This window comes from Cervus canadensis, chromosome 14 (assembly GCF_019320065.1).
Source record: "Cervus canadensis isolate Bull #8, Minnesota chromosome 14, ASM1932006v1, whole genome shotgun sequence".
Taxonomy (NCBI): domain Eukaryota; kingdom Metazoa; phylum Chordata; class Mammalia; order Artiodactyla; family Cervidae; genus Cervus; species Cervus canadensis.
The window spans coordinates 19,543,177-19,560,537 of NC_057399.1; the positions used below are offsets into that span (position 1 = coordinate 19,543,177).

The 17,361-nt window shown below is 36.8% G+C and overlaps 1 protein-coding gene across 3 annotated transcripts in view; it reads right to left on the minus strand.

Annotated features, from left to right (window-relative positions):
* Positions 1-17,361, minus strand: part of VPS13A (vacuolar protein sorting 13 homolog A) — a 278,381-nt gene that overhangs the window by 98,534 nt on the left and 162,486 nt on the right. For all 3 annotated transcript variants that reach the window (XM_043486532.1, XM_043486531.1, XM_043486533.1), the window contains exons 35-39: positions 14,917-15,064; positions 10,341-10,468; positions 9,892-10,061; positions 9,144-9,361; positions 8,110-8,342 (exon numbers count right to left, since the gene is read on the minus strand). In XM_043486532.1, the coding sequence (XP_043342467.1) occupies positions 8,110-8,342; positions 9,144-9,361; positions 9,892-10,061; positions 10,341-10,468; positions 14,917-15,064 (897 nt within the window). The remainder of the gene's footprint in view (positions 1-8,109; positions 8,343-9,143; positions 9,362-9,891; positions 10,062-10,340; positions 10,469-14,916; positions 15,065-17,361) is intronic.

Below are 17,361 nucleotides of genomic sequence, written 5' to 3' on the forward strand. Positions count from 1 at the left end.
ATCAAATTGCCAACATCCACTGGATCATTGAGAAAGCAAGAGAGCTCCAGAAAAACATCTATTTCTGCTTTATTGACTATATCAAAGCCTTTGACTGTGTGGATCACAATAAACTGTGGAAAGAGATGGGAATACCAGACCACCTGACCTGCCTCTTGAGAAACCTGTATGCAGGTCTGGAAGCAACAGTTAGAACTGGACATGGTACAACAGACTGGTTCCAAACAGGAAAAGGAGTACGTCAAGGCTGTATACTGTCATCCTGCTTATTTAACTTACATGCAGCATACATCATGGGAAATGCTCTGCTGGAGGAAGCACAAGCTGGAATCAAGATTTCTGGGAGAAATATCAATAACCTGAGATATGCAGATGACACCACCCTTATGGCAGAAAGTGAAAAAGAACTAAAGAGCCTCTTGATGAAAGTGAAAGAGGAGAGTGAAAAAGTTGGCTTAAAGCTCAACATTCAAAAAACTAAGATCATGGCATCCAGTCCCATCACTTCATGGCAAATAGATGGGGAAACAGTGGAAACAGTGAGAGACTTTATTTTCTTGGGCTCCAAAATCACTGTGAACAGTGACTGCAGCCATGAAATTAAAAGACACTTACTCCTTGGAAGGAAAGTTATGACGAACCTAGACAGAATATTGAAAAGCAGAGACATTACTTTGCCAACAAAGGTCCATCTAGCCAAGGCTATGGTTTTTCCAGTGGTCATGTATGGATGTGAGAGTTGGACTATAAAGAAAGATGAGCACCGAAGAATTGATGCTTTTGAACTGTAGTGGTGGAGAAGACCCTTGAGAGTCCCTTGGACTGCAAGGGGATCCAACCAGTCCATCCTAAAGGAGATCAGTCCTGGGTGTTCATTGGAGGGACTGATGTTGAAGCTGAAACTACAATACCTGATGCGAAGAGCTGACTCATTTGTAAAGACCCTGGTGCTGGGAAAGATTGAGGGCAGGAGGGGAATGGGACGACAGAGGATGAGATGGTTGGATGGCATCACCGACTCAATGGACATGGGTTTTGGTGGACTCCCGGAGTTGGTGATGGACAGGGAGGCCTGGCGTGCTGCAGTTCATGGGGTCACAAAGAGTCAGACACAACTGAGGGACTGAACTGAACATACAACTCAACATCATTTTTATATTTTTACCAAATGCTCCAGTTAAAGATAGGCAGCAGAACTAAACAGACATTTTTCCAAAGAGGACATGCAGATGACCAACAGGCACATGAGATGATGTTCAACAATGCTAATCATTAGAGAGATGCAAATCAAAACCACAATTAGCTATCACCTCACACCTGTCAGAATGGCTATCGTTAAAAAAACAAGCGCTGGCAAGTGTGTAGAGAAAAGGGAACCCATTGTTAAAGTAGTCTTTACTGTCAGGATGGACATAGGATAGACAAATGACAGATCAGTAAATAAAACAAGAGTTCTGCAGCAAATATAAAAACAAAAACTTTCCATGAATAAATAATAGCTTTGGTTGTTAAAGCTACTTACATATGGAGCCACCAAATGCTTAACAAACTAAGGATTGCCAAGGAGACCAATACCTGGTATATAGAAGTTTTTTAGTATTAAAACTGCTGAAATAACCTCCAAGTAATAAGCTCAACAGAAAGTAAGCTGTGACAACAGTGTTTATCCTGAAAAAGACAACATTCACTTTATATATGTTTACAGTGGATAATGGTTAAAAAAAGAGAGCTAGAGCCATGTGAGAAAATGCAAATAATGTTCTTTCAAGAGAGCAAAATCAAAGACTCCAACATGGGCTATCCAAGGAATTTACTCCATTGCTGGAGTTTCAAGTTTTCACAATTCAATTCAGCAGGATATTTCAATTGTTATGAAGCAGTGACTACAAAGTGTTTCCTATTCTTTCTTTTTCTGAATGGGTTTTTGAACTTCAAGTTTTCAGTCTTTGTACCACTGTTAAACTAGTGACTGTGTATACTGCTGAAGTGTGCATCTGTCGAAAACTGGTAACTTGTCTATTAGTTAATATATTGTCAAACCGAAAGAATTCATATGCAGACACAAAAAAGCAAACTATCATCTAGGAGGAGGGACAAGATGATGGAGGATTGGGAGGACGTGGAGTACATCTCTCTCCATGGATACATCAGGAATACACCTTCAGACACAGAAGTGCATGCAGAACACCAGCTAAGGGCAGACAGGAGTACCTGACCAGAGGAAAAGAATATAGAACCACCCAAAACTCGGTAGGACAAAGGAACTAGGGGGAAAAACAGGAGCGTTCATAGGACTGGACCTCCCCTTGGAGCGTGGGGGAACTGAAGCAGGGGTCCGATCCCCACATCAGGGCAATTGTCTGAGTCAGAGGAGAAACATGTAAGGCTGAGAGTGAAAACAGCTGATCTGTGGCAGCCTAAATGGAATGAGAATCAGACAGTCCTTGCTGCAGCCAAACATAATCTGGGCAGGGACGCAGGTCCCAAGAAAGGAGCAGCAGCTGGGAGCTGGAGTTTACAGACTGTGGAGCAATCCCAGCGTGAGGGCTCTGTTGACTGTGGAGAGACAGATCTAGGCGATGTGAGGGAGGAGATGTGGTGGGAGATGCCTGTGGAGGAAAGCCAGGCAGCCATGGAGGCCACGGTGACACTGCTGAGTCACGCACACGGGGTGGAGCCATCACCATCGCCTCTCTCTCCCCACAATGCCAGCATCGGCACCTGAACAACAGAAAGGCTGGCCCATCAACACCTGACACGCTGCACTACAGAGTAGGACCCCACCCAGGGTGCCCCTTTAAGTGCCTGAAATGCCCATCTATGGGTAGGACCCCAATCAAAGGAGCCCTCTAAGTGCCTGAACGGGCAGAGCTACGGGGAAAAACTGGCCTAAGAGGCCTTCTGATTGCCAGTTACAAGAGGCTCAAAAAAAGACGGATAGGGCCATAACTCCTGTGGCGGAGGCAGTCCATGTCCCTGCACACTTGGCACTGCCCAGGATCCCCACAAGCCAAGCAGCTGCGCCACCTTCTCGTTCAGCTCTCCCTGGGGCAGAGCTGCCACCGGCAAAAAAAGTCTTGCATCTATGCACGCAGGGTTGCTTCAGTTGTGTCCAGCTCTTTGCAAACCTGCAGACCGTGGCCTGCCAGGCTTCTGTCGGGGATTCTCCAGGCAAGAACACTGGAGCGTATTGGTCAATACTGGCCGGCATACCCTCTAGAGCACTGTATTTCCTGCTGACCTAGCCACCAACTCCCCTGAGTACCTGGTGCTGCCAGAACTCCTGTGACCTAAACAGCTGCACCACCTCCACCCCTGGCCCTCACAGGGGCAAACCCAGGTCCTCCAGGGCAGCCCCAGGAGCAAACCCCAATGGACGACCCATTTGCAGAGGTGGGAATAAAACCACAACTGAAACCCAGGGGCAGTGTGGCTAAGGAAGAAGACCCCAAACCTTCCCACTAGTTACACAAGCTGCAGATTAAATCCACATGATCAACTAGGCAGACTCTGTGTCTATGGAATACATAAAAGGACATTCAGAGCTCCCACAAGAGGAAACACACTGGTTCTGATAGCTGTGGACACTGGAGGGAAGAACACGCAGGAGTAGGACCAGATTAGAATCTGAGCTGCCCCCACAGCAGATCCAGAGATCAGCACAGTGTTGGAGGGCATAAAAGGGAGGTGAGGTGGACTGCAACCTCCAGCAAGGGAAAGGACTCTGACAGCAGTGACTCAAGAAAAACATTTATTATTCTTATGGTTTGACTTGTCCTGTAGATTCCTTTGGATTTTTTTCTTTTTTTTGCCCCTCTGTTGTAGTTGTCAATTTTTTGGCACTATGAAATCTAATTAAGTTTTTGAATTTTTTTTTTTCTCCTCAGTCACATTTTTTATTGTTGTTATAAACCTGTGCCTCTACACTGGGCTTTTGCAGTTCTGGGGAGTTTTCCTTTTTCTTTTTTTAATTTTAAAGTTTTTAAACCTATTATTATTTTTTATACATTTATTCCTTTGTTTGATTTTCATACTGTTCCTTTCCCCTTCCAGATAATCTTTAACGTATATAAGTCTTCTTTATCTACCTGTATTTAACTTTGCATATCTATTCTTTCTTTCCTTTCTTTCCTTTCCTCTCAAACATTTGTTAGTTTTATTTTCATAGCTTTATTCCCCAACTTGCGTCTTCCTTTAGTTTTGTTTTCCAGTTTCTGTTTTATTTAGTTTTGTTCTTAACTGGTAGATACAACTCTTGATTTCTTTTGTTCACTGGGTCAATCTATGTACTTTATTTTTGTTGGACTGTTTTGATTTTGCTTATGGGTGTATACGCATAAGTGTATATTCAGTCACACTTCTTATTGGTGTTATAAACCTCTGACTCTGTGTTGGGATTTTGCAGTTCTGTGTTTTCTTTTTTTCTTTCTTCTTCCTTTATGTCTTTCTTTTTTTTCTTTGCTCTTTTTTATAATTTTAATGTTTTAAACCTATTATTTTTTTCTCTACATTTATTTCTTTGTTTGCCTTTCCTACTGTTCTTTTCCCCCTGCAATTAACCTTTAATGTATATAAATCTTCATCTACCTGTATTTAACTTTGCATATCTGTTCTTTCTTTCCTTTCCTCTCAATATATGTGTTAGTTTTGTTTTCATTGCTTTATTGCGCAATTGGCACCTTGCTTTAGTTCTGTTTTCCAGTTTATGCTTTAGTTAGTTTTGTTCTTAACAGGTAAATATAATTTTTGATTTCCTTTGTTTGCCCAGTCAATCACTGTACTTTATTTTTGTTGGACTGTTTTGACTTTGCTTATTGGTGTATATGTATATTGCATCATTTTAATTATTATTTGCCTGATTTTGTAACTGCCATTTGTCTGGGGTTCATCTTTGGTTTCTTGTTTTTGGGTATTTGTTTTTAATCTCACTTAATGCCATAACAAAGCACTTGTGGAATCTTCCTTCCTGACCAGGGATCAAGCCCTGAGCCTTTGGACTGGGAACACTGACTCCAAGACCCTAGACTACCAGAGAACTAACCCCAGGGAGTATCAAATAATGAGAACTCACACAAAGGAAACCACTTGAGTACAAGACCTGGCATCACCCAGCCACAAGTAACACCCTATGCAGGATGCCTCATCTAAACAACAAACAAAAAAAATACATACGCAATCACCAGCAGACAGGATGACCACCTCACTCACCCTTGCCCATCAGAGGAAAAACAAACAAACAAAAACTCATTATGAATCTCAGCCTATAGGAAGGTTACACAAACCAGTGCACCAAACATAGGAGGCCAGAAACCAAAAGGAAGAAAGAATTCAACCTTGTACCCTGGGAAAAGACCACAAACATAGTAAGTTAAAAAAAAATATAATGAAGATTGGCTGAATGGATACAAAAACAAGATCCATATATATGCTGTCTATAAGAAAACTACTTCACACCTAAAAACACATATAAACTGAAAGAAAGAGGATGGAAAAATATACTCCATGCAAATGGAAAGCAGAAGAAAGCTGGAGTAGCAATCCTCATATCAGACAAAATAGACCTTAAAATAAATATGATTACAAGAGATAAGGAAGGATGCTACATAATGATCAGGGGATCAACCCAAGAGGAAGACATAACAATTGTAAATATCTATGCACCCAACATAGGACCACCTTAATACATAAGACAAACACTAACAGACATAAAAGGAGAAATTGACAGTAACACAGTAGTAATAGGAGACTTTAACACCCCACTCCCACCAATGGACAGATCCTCAAAACTGAAAATTAAAAAGAAACACAAGTCTTAAGTGATACATTAGGTGAGATGGACCTCATTGATATCCTCAGGACATTCCATCCAAATGCAGAAGAATACACCTTCTTCTCAAGTGCACATGGAACATTCTCCAGGATAGACCACATCTTGGGTCACAAATCAAACCTCAGTTAAGTTAAGAAAACTGAAACCATATCAAGCATCTTCTCTGATCGCAATGCTATGAGACTAGATATCAATTACAAGAAAAAAACTGTAAGAAAAACAAACACATGGAGATTAAACAATACGTTTCTAAATAACCAATAGGTTATTGAAGAAATCAAAAAGGAAATAAATTTCTAGAAACAAATGACAATGTAAACATGATGACTCTAAAACCTAATGGGATGCAGCAAAAGCAGTCCTAAGAGGGATGATTATAGCAATACAATCCTCAAGAAACAAGAAAAATACCAAATAGACAACCTAACTTTACACCTAAAACAACTGGAAAAAGAAGAACAAAAAAAAACCCCCAAAATTAGTAGAAGGAAAGAAATAATAAAGGTCCAAGCAGAAATAAATGAAAAAGAAATGACAGAAATAACAGTAAAGATTAATAAAACGAAAAGCTGGTTCTTTGAGAAGATAAACAAAATTCACAAACCATTAACCAGACTCAATAAGAAAAAAAAGAGAGAAGAATCAAATGAACAAAATTAGAAAAACAAAGGAGAGGTTACAACAGACAATGCAAAAATACTAACGATTATAAGAGACTATTATACGATACGTAAACAAAAAATTTCACAATTCATATGGAAACACAAAAGACCCTGAATAGCCAAAGCAGTCTTGAGAAAGAAGAATGGAGCTGGAGAAATCAACCTTCCTGACTTCAGATTATACTACAAAGCTACAGTCATCAGGACAGTATGGTACTGGCACAAAAACAGAAATATAGACCAATGGAACAAGATAGAAAGCCCAGAAATAAATCCGTGCACCTATGGGTATCTTAGTTTTGACAAAGGAGGCAAGAATATACAATGGTGCAAAGACAGCCTCTTCAATAAATGGTGCTGGGAAAACTGGACAGCTACATGTAAAAGAATTAAATTAGAACACTTCCTAACACCATACACAAAGATAAACTCAAAATGGTGCAAAGACAACCTTCAGAATGGGAGAAAATAAAAACAAATGAAACAACTGACAAAGGATTAGTTTCCAAAATATACAAGCAGCTCATACAACTCAATACCGGAGAAACAAACAACCCAGTCAAAAAGTGGGAAAAAGACCTAAACAGACATTTCTCCAAAGAAGACATACAGATGGCTAACAAACACATGAAAAGATGCTCAACATCACTCATTATTAGAGAAATGAAAATCAAAACTACAATGAGGTATCACCTCACACAGGTCAGAAGGGCCATCATCAAAAAGTCTACAAACAATAAATGCTGGAGAGGGTGTGGAGAAAATGGAATGCTCTTGCACTGTTGGTGGGAATGTAAATGAATACAGCCACTATGGAAGACGGTATGGAGATTCCTTAAAAAACTAGGAATAAAACCACCATATGACCCAGCAATCCCACTCCTAGGCACATACCCTGAGGAAACCAAAACTGAAAAAGATACATGTATCCCACTGCTCACTGCAGCACTATTTACAACAGCTAGAACATGGAAGCAACCTAGATGTCCATCGAGAGATGAAAAGATAAAGAAGTTGTGGTACATTTTTCATTAGTGTTTTATAAGAGTACTAGGAGTCAGATAACTTGAAAAGATGTCTTTGAAGAAACAAATTTTAATCAGTTATGAAGAGGAGGAAGGCCAAGAGGATACTAGAAAATAAAATACAAATGTGAACTATGTCAAAGCATACGACTGATGGTTCAAATAAGCCATATGGAGAAAAGCAAATAACATATCTGGGAAAAATAGGTCTAGATGGGAGAAAAAATTAAAAATAATAAAACTTAAACAACACAACAAACAGTTGGTAGAAAGTCTTAACTGCCTAAAAGCAGTGTGGAATTGACATGGAAAGAAAATCAGAGTAAAATCTTCACTGAGAAGTATTTAGATTAAAATCAAATTCTTAGTGTGACTATTCCCATAAATACACAAAACAATGAGAAACAAATGGAAAAAATGAAAAGAGACTTTAAAAGCTGGTGCAGTAATAATCTAAATTAGGCTCTGCAAGACAAAAGAAAAGTATTTTATACAATAAGGTTGGAGAGTATGTAGGAGCCACTTTCCTATGTGATACACGCTAAATATAAAACAGTTTACAATTAAGCTGACAAGTAAATAGAAAACTCACAGTAGTGATTTTTCCTTTTCTTTTGACTGGAAGAAATGGGCATGCTTTCACTTGGAGATCTTTAATGGCAGCAGTCATTCTATCGTTTTCAAAGTCACCTAGCCAATATATTTCACACTGTGTTGTAATGACTAAGGCAGGAGCATCATTTCTTGTCATATCAGCGACAAACACAATTTCAGGATTTTTAATAGTGATATTCACTTCCCACTTTTCTGATTGCAGTTTAGGTACTAAAATAAAAACACACATAATGTCTTAAAATAGCTATAAATCTTTCTTATATTATGAAAAATTATTTATAGGAAAATGGTATCTCCATTTGAAGTAAAAACCAAATAAAAATACTTAGATTCCAAAAGAATTTACTGCAACTCTCCTAGAACTCATAGCCATTAGAATATTTTAAAATGTGAGGGGGAATCTCTACTATTTAATGGCAGAGCTAAAAATAAACATAGTTTCTAACTCTTAGCTTGACACTCTTTCTACTATACTACAAGGAATGAAATATATAAAAGATAACAGAAAATTATAAATGTAACAAGAATAAAATAACTTTAGGGACTTCTCTGCGGGGTCCGGTAGGTAAGACTCCGCACTTTCACTGCAGGGGGAACGAGTTCAATCCCTGATTGAGTGGCCTGGCCAGAGAGCAAAAATAAACATATAAATAAAAGACAAGTTTAAGTTAAAATACTATATGAAATATTATATAAAATACTATATGAAAAGGAATCATTGTTTCATTGTTTCCTTCCAAGAAAATCTTTCAAATTATTGTCTTCAAAGAAGTACAATTACTTATTTTAACATGGGTCTCATTATTTTTGAGCCCAGTATCTACTTATGCCTTGAAAAATACAGGAACTGTCTATCTTATCAGAAATCATTTAAATTTTCCTCTTACCTCTGAAAAATAAAGATTTCTAATTTATTGATCCACTTAACCTCATCATCTAGAAGGATAATCAAGCTAACTATTATTATAGCACTTCAGTAACAGATATGAAATATTTTAGCCAATAACTAACCTTCTTCTTTAGCAGACCATGTTTGAACACTGGTTTCCACAGCAATGCCTGTAGTGTAGGCCTCAAGAAAGACATTTGCAACGGTCAGCAGAAATTCCACACTTGCACAAATATACATTTCTTGAAGGACTATATCAGCGACCCAACCATCTCGGATTCTCCTATACCTTACATCCATCATGTCCTTTTTGTCAAACCCAACTGTCAGTCCTATCATTCTGAAAAACACAATCACAATTCCTATGAGCATCCTGCACATAATCAAACATACCAGTAAAACTCAAAGGTCTCTCACTGCTTTCACTGACAGTTAGCCAACGTTCTGAAGTCACTTGGTAAGATAAGAGAAATAATAAATTTACAGACTTCAGGAGCACAACTGTTTCACAATATAGGAAGTATATCCTTAAGAAATCATCAGAATTTTGAATCTCAGCATATTTTTTCCACAAATTTTCATATATTACCCATTACAAGTGTATGGATTCAAAATTCAGATCATAGAGATTAATTTTAAACCAATTTAATTACACTGATTATTTCTATTTAACCATTTTTTTCTATTCAACCATTCAGCAAGAACAGCACATAGACAGGGCATTTAAAATGTTGACTGAGAACTAAGGAATCAACTGCATTAAAGCTTTGAAGATGTCAGCATATACCTGGAAAATGCACATGCAACTCTGAGAGTAAGTTCTGTAAAATATACCAACCATTGCTCAATAAAAATTTAAAACACTATTACCTAGGAGTTGCTTTCTTGATATGGGGCCTTTTGTCATCTAAAATACAGTTTTTTAATGAGAAGGAAGAAAATATTGAGTCATCTGTATACATTTGCAAAGTGCTTATAATATTCTCCAACTTAAATTCAGCAAGTTTCAGAGAAGGATCACGAATATCTGTAAAGGAAGTCTGAGGAAAAAGAAATCAATACAAATTTTAAACAAAAATACAAATTTAAAACATATTTTAAGATATGAAATACCACATTCTCTATCTGCAAGAGCTCATAATGAAAGGCATATATTAACTTTAAAATATCATTTTTCATATCAAAGGCTGTATGTAAGAAAACTCATTTTAAAAGGCTAGTTAAATATTAACATGAAAAGTGCAACAATTTTTCTCAAAGGAACAGATACAACAAAACACAGGAAACAGCAAAAATATAGTTTTTCTTCTTCAACTTACCTCTTTAGGACCTGGACTATACAGTGCCATGGTGAGATAATCGGTTCTGAAACTCATATTCAGTGTTGTCTTAACTTGGGAAGCACGTGAGTGTACTTCTACCACAGCGGCTGTCACTACAGTTGTTCCTTGGAAAAATTAGTTAGTGGATAAAAGAAAAAGGTCAGGAAGGGCAGAACTCATTAAAATAGAATTAAAGTAGATTTAACATAATTCTTAAATAAATGGTTATAGTATAATCTTTTTCAAAAAGATTTAAAAATTCAGATGCTAAAAAAAAAAAAAAAAATTCAGATGCTGAATTCACTTAACTCCAGGGTTAGCATTCTTTACATAATAATCTGGGAGTATAAATTAAACTCTTGGTTTCCTTTTAATAAAACTCCTGGTTTAATTTTTGTAAAATGAGAATAGAAGAACTAACCCCTGGGTCTGTTTTGGCAATTCAGGAAAATAACATGTGTAAAATGCATACCAGAGTACCTGACATATGTGTTTTGCATTTAAATTTTACTTCAAAAATAAACTAAAAACAAACAAGATGCTTTAGATGACATTTTAAAAATGTTCCACTAACCAAAAGGATCCAAAATTCAAACTTTTCTACATTTTATATTTTGGGGCAAGGTATTATATACACATAGTACATATTAAATGGATTCTGTAGACCTATTATCCTTCTCTTGGCTGCATTGCTCTGTCAGTGATTACTAGTTGAATAGGAATGTGATAGTGGACATTCTTGCTTTGTTCCTATTTTAGGTGGAAAACTTTCCACTTCACCATTAAATATGCCTTTTAGATATTTCTAGTTTTTATAACAAATAGGTGACTTTTATCAAATGCTTTTTCTGCATCTATTCAGGTTATATTATTTTTTCCTTTTCTATTAATTTTTTCTATTTTTTCTAAATTTTTCTATTAATTCTTTTTCTATTAATTTTTCTAATTAATTTTCTATTAATTAATTTCTATTAAATCTATTAACCTTAATTTATTTTTGAGGGTTAAACGAACTGCATTTCAGGATAAGTCTAAGTCAAGATGACACATCCTATATGCTTATTGCTGGATTTAGTACGCTATGCTGTTAAGAATTTTTATTCCTGTGTTCATTAGGGATAATGTCAGGGTAACCCTAACTAAAAATGCTAAATTGATTTCTTAAATCTAGTAATTTGTTGGAGACGTCTTAGGGTTTTCTATGTAGTCAATCATGCTGAGAGGCATTTTTACTTTCTACTGTGTATAAATTATTATGTATAAATAATTTTGTGATAATAAACTCTACAACTTACATGAAATGTACAAATTTTTTGAAAAAAAAGTTACCAAAACTGACATAGGATGAAATAGAAATAAGATGAGTAGTTCTGCATCTATTAAAAGGATTAAATTTCAGTGCTGAATTTTGTTAAACATTTAAATAAGATACCAGTGTTAAACAAACCTTTTGGAAAACAGAGGAGGAGGAAACACTTCCTTATTCATTTTATAAAGCAAGCATTAGCCTGATACCAAAAACCCAAATAAAAAATAAAAAACAACTTTGAGGAAAGAATACTGCATCTAATATCCCTAATGAACACAGGAATACAGGGTTACTATGCAAATATCGGGCTTCCCTCGTGGCTTAGAGGGTAAAGCGTCCACTTGCAATGTGGGAGACCCGGGTTCAATCCCTGAGTCAGAAAGATCCCCTGGAGAAGGAAATGGCAACCCACTCCAGTATTCTTGCCTGGAAAAATCCCATGGACGGAGGACCCTGGGAGGCTGTAGTCCATGGGGTCGCAAAGAGTCAGACACGACTGAGCAACTTCACTTATGCAAATATCAACTGTATCAGTAACAAGTGAGAAATGGACTTTTAAAAATATTTGCAGTAGCATCAAAAAACATACTTAGGAAGAAGTTCAACAAAATTATGCAACACTGCTACACTGAAAAATCTCATTATTTTAAACGAAGAGACTAATGTGTGCTCAATCACTCAGTAATGTCCAACTCTTTTTGACTCTCTGGATTGTAGCCTGCCAGGCTTTTCTTTGTCCATGGAATTTCCCAGGCAAGAATAACTGGAATGGGTTGCCATTCCCTTCTCTAGGGGATCTTCCAGACACAGGTATCAAATCCACGTTTCCTGCATTGCAGGTGGATTCTTTACCTACTAGGCATCATGGAAGCCCCAATAGCTTATTATTTTACTTCCTCTGTTGCTGCAACACAACACATGCATCCCTCAAGGGAAAAAAAAAAAACAAAAAAACACAACAGAGTATCTCTCACCACACATTCTAAAAATGGCTCAAAATCATGCAAAACTTAGTTCACTTCACATCTGCACCAGAATATACTGTACATATTTCTCCCTTCTTTGGAACAGAAAACATGTCTTCTTCTCCCATATTACTTAATGCAGCATAGTTAACACCTCATTCTACATGTTATATAGAATTTATGTCATTTTTTCTCAAGACATTTGTCATTTTTCTCTTGAAGCATTCTAAATTCCTTTTTAATGAAAACCAAGTACTTTCTAGCCCAGTAACAGATAATTTAGGGATTCCTTTTTAATGCTCTCTGTATTTGAATCCCATGTTTTCCCTTTTCCTGCATTCCTTATTTGTTTTGCTAGAATATATTTTCAAACTACCAGCATACCTCATAGACTGCAAGTTTGGTTCCAGACTACTGCAATAAAACGAATACCACAACAAAGCAAGTCACACAAACTGGTTTTCCAGTATATATAAAATGTTATGTTTATACTATATTATAGTCTGCTTCCCTGGTGGCTCAGAGGTTAAAGCATCTGCCTGCAATGCGGGAGACCTGGGTTCGGAAGATCCCCTGGAGAAGGAAATGGCAACCCACTCCAGTATTCTTGCCTGGGAAACCCCATGGATGGAGGAGCCTGGTGGCCAGTGGTCCACGGGGTCGCAGAGAGTCAGACATGACTGAGTGATTTCACTTCACTTCACTTCATAGTAATGCAGTAGCATTATGTTTTTAAAACATATATATCTTAATTAAAAACTACTTTTGTTAGAAAAATGGCACCCAGATAGACTTTCTTTACTCAGGATTGCCACAAACCTTAAATTTGTAAAAAATGCAATGTCTGAGAAACACAGTAAAAATGAAGCGCAATAAAATGAGCTGCACCTGAATGGGTATATAGTAAACCCTGAGTCACTGGGAATCTAAACATTGTTTTCACACTTGGATGACGGTTTGACCATGTATGGAATCCTAACTTCAAAATTATTTTCCTTAGAAATATATTTTCCAATATTACCCCACTGTCTTTTATCCTCCATCAATCCCATCCCATCCAGTTTCATTCATGATGAATCTGACTCCAGTCACTTTTTTTTCTAAGCCCTAACAGGCAGCCTGGTATTCTTCAATATTATTTCTGTTGTTCTGACATTTCACGAAAGTGTGTTTGCATGGAGAGTATTCAATCAGCTTGAAACTGGGTAGATTCTTTATATCCAAGAATTTGTTTCAGTATTTACTTAGCTCTATAGAGTTCTCTTCTAGGAACTCTTTCTTATCTTAGGAAGGCAGAAGGTAGTGATGGTAGGATTCAGTTCTTATACTCCTAGAATTCTGTTTTTATGAATTAGAGTTAGTTTTCTGTTCACATTCTCTTTTGTTTCTTCAATTATTTTTGTCTCATTCAAGAAACACTATTCTGTTTATCTTGCCTGCTTTTATGCTTGGGTTCTAATGATTTTCTTTATATCTGACTATTAATATTTAACTATAAAGTACTGGGTTGGTTATTCTAGCTAGTAAGAATGATGATTCCTATAATGTTATAAATAAATGTAAGGTTGTTTCTTTGCTGGGATTCTGACTGGAAAAGCTGTGCAATACGTCAGGCCTTGGCAAGTGGGGATCTTGTAAACTAGCAGATTTCAGTTTGAGGGAAGGAGACTTGGGGTTCCCCCAAAATGCCAGAATGAGAAGTATTTATTCTAGGGAAGCAGAATCATCCAGTAGTTCTAATTAACCCAATTTCTTTATGTGCTGGTATTGAACTTAGACCTTAGTTAGGCGTCTACATAATAAATTAAATCCAACATTGGATGTATCCTTCTACTGAGTTACGATTCCCTCTGCTCTATTTTATCCATGTATCTTCTAAATATTTGCTGGAGTCCATCACTAATGATCATCCTCTTTTGAGACTGCTAATATTTTGATACTTCTAATATTAATATGAAATATTCCATTGGAACATATGCTTCACTAGGAACAAGGGAGAAGAGAAAGGATGAGGAGAAAAATTGAAAACTGAAAAATAGGAACTTATAGGGGAGGAGTTAGGATAACAAGAAAAAAATACCTACTAAGGAATATTGTCACAAGAATTAGAAATTTGATTCAAGGAAGGAAAATCAACAGAATGACTAATTACAGATAAATCAGAACTATTTGAGTAAGATTAGCTAAATAGAAAAGGTTTATAAATCTTATTTTACCCAAACCTACAAAGTTAGGGAGAAGGAAAGGAAGGACAGAAGGGGAGGAGGAGGAGGGGGACTAATTTAAGGTCAAGACATACCCGCTGAATGGTGTGAAGCAGTAGTGGCACCACTAGTAACACTGGACTGATCTTTGGTTACTTCACGTGAAGCACTATCACCTTCATACCATATGTTGCCATATAATGTTTTAAAAATGGTTGTTATATCTTCTTGACTAAGAATGAACTGTTAAAAAAATAAGATGTGATCAACATTACTACCTCATGTAGTGAAAAATTTTTATACAAGAAAAACTTTCATTTCAAACCCCTGCAAAACCAACTTTTAACACATTAGATAATTCTATTAACTGAATGTTTCATTTTCTAAATGACCATGTATTCTTAAAGTACCCTGTGAAATACAGAACTAAATTAAATGCCAGTATCAATACCAGAAGCTATGAACGATAAACTTTGTTATAAATACAGCAATTAGCCTACTAGTTTTAAGCCTTTAAAATAAACTTTCATCTTTAAGTATCCATGTAGTTACTCTATATATTTTTGGTTAGTAAGCCCCTCAATTGACAAATATGGAATAATTAAAAAATAATAAATTCAGAACACTTTCTAACACCATACAGAAAATTCAAAATGTATTAAAGATTTAAATATAAGGCCAGAAACTATAAAGCTCTTAGAGGAAAACACAGGCAGTACACACTTCAGCATACGTAACATCAAGATTCTCTTTGTCCCACCTCCTACAGTAATGGAAATAAAACAAAAATAAACAAATGGGACTTAAACAAGCTTAAAAGGCTTTTGCACAGCAAAGGAAACAATAATCAAGATTAAAAGATAACCCTCAAAATGGGAGAAAATAATTGCAAACAAAACTGACAAAGGATTAATCTCCAGAATATACAAGCAGCTCACACAGGTCAACATCAGGAAAACAAACAACCCAATCAAAAAATGGGTAGATGAACTAAACAGACATTTCTCCAAAGAAGACATTCAAATGGCTAATAATCATATGGAAAGATGCTCAACATCACTCATTATTAGAGATATGCAAGTCAAAACTACAATGAGGTATCACTTTGCACCGGTCAGAACGGCCATCATCAAAAACATCTACAAACAATAAATGTTTGACAGGTGTGGAGAAAAGGGAACCCTCTTGCACTGCTGGTGGGAATGTAAATTGATACAGCCATTATGGAGAACAGCATGGAGATTCCTTAAAGAACTAGGACTAGAATTATCTCATAACCCAACAATCCCACTACTGGGTATACACCCTGAGAAAACCATAACTGAAAGAGACACATATATCCCAATGTTTGCTGCAGCACTATTTACCATAGCTAGGACATGGAAGCAACCTAGATGTCCATCAACAGATAAATGGATAAAGAAGTTTTGGTACATATACACAAAGGAACATTACTCAGCCATAAAAAGAACACATTTGAGTTAGTCCTAATTAGGTGGATGAACCTAGAGCCTGTTATTCAGTGAAGTGAGTCAGAAAGAGAAAACAAAGATCACATATTAATGCACATATATGGAATCTATGAAGATGGTGCGGATGACCCTATGTGCAGGGCAGCAATGGAGATGCAGAGATAGAGAACAGACTTGTGGACACGGTAGGGGAAGAAGAGGGTGTGATGAACTGAGAGAGCAGCATGGAAACATATAAATTACCACATGTAAAACAAACAGCTGGAAATTTGGAAAATTGGAAAAAAATCAAACAGGTGGAAATTTGCTGTATGATGCAGGGAGCTCAAATCAGATGCTCTGTGACAACTAGAGGGATGAGATGGGGTGAGAGGGAAGTCCAAGAGGAGGGAACATGTGTATACCTATGGCTGATTCATGTTGATGTACGGCAGAGACTAATACAACACTGTAAAGCAATTATCCTGCAATTAAAATTTTTTAAAATAACACATTTATAAAATTGAAAATATTTTACAATATGTTTTACATCAATTATTTTGGTTGAGCCTCACAAAAGTTCTAGATACAAAGAGTACAATCTTGATATTATAAGAAGCTGAGACTTAAATGATTAAGTATCATGCTTAAGTACACTTAACACAACACACTAACTCAAAACTCTATGCTTTGTGAATTCCACATTAAACCACTAGCATAAGACCTATCTTGAAAGCTGTGACAGTAAATTTTATGTCAACTTGACTGGGTTATAGTACGTAGAGACTGACATATTATTCTAGATGTTGTATATACATATGGTATTGTAGACTATCTACAAATGCTCAGCTCTCTTGTGGGGGGGGCAGATCCACTAGAATGAAATTGAGTCGTCCCCTGTCAAGACACCCCAAGTAGCAGCTGTTGCAACCCACCGTAGGGGATATCACATATTTAACTTCTCCTGGATCTCAACTTCAGAGTCAGGGACAGGTTAAAATCGAGTCTTCAGGAAATCAGTTCAATGCATCCAGATCAAGAGTATACAGACAGACACACACACACCCCATGCCACACACACATCCTATT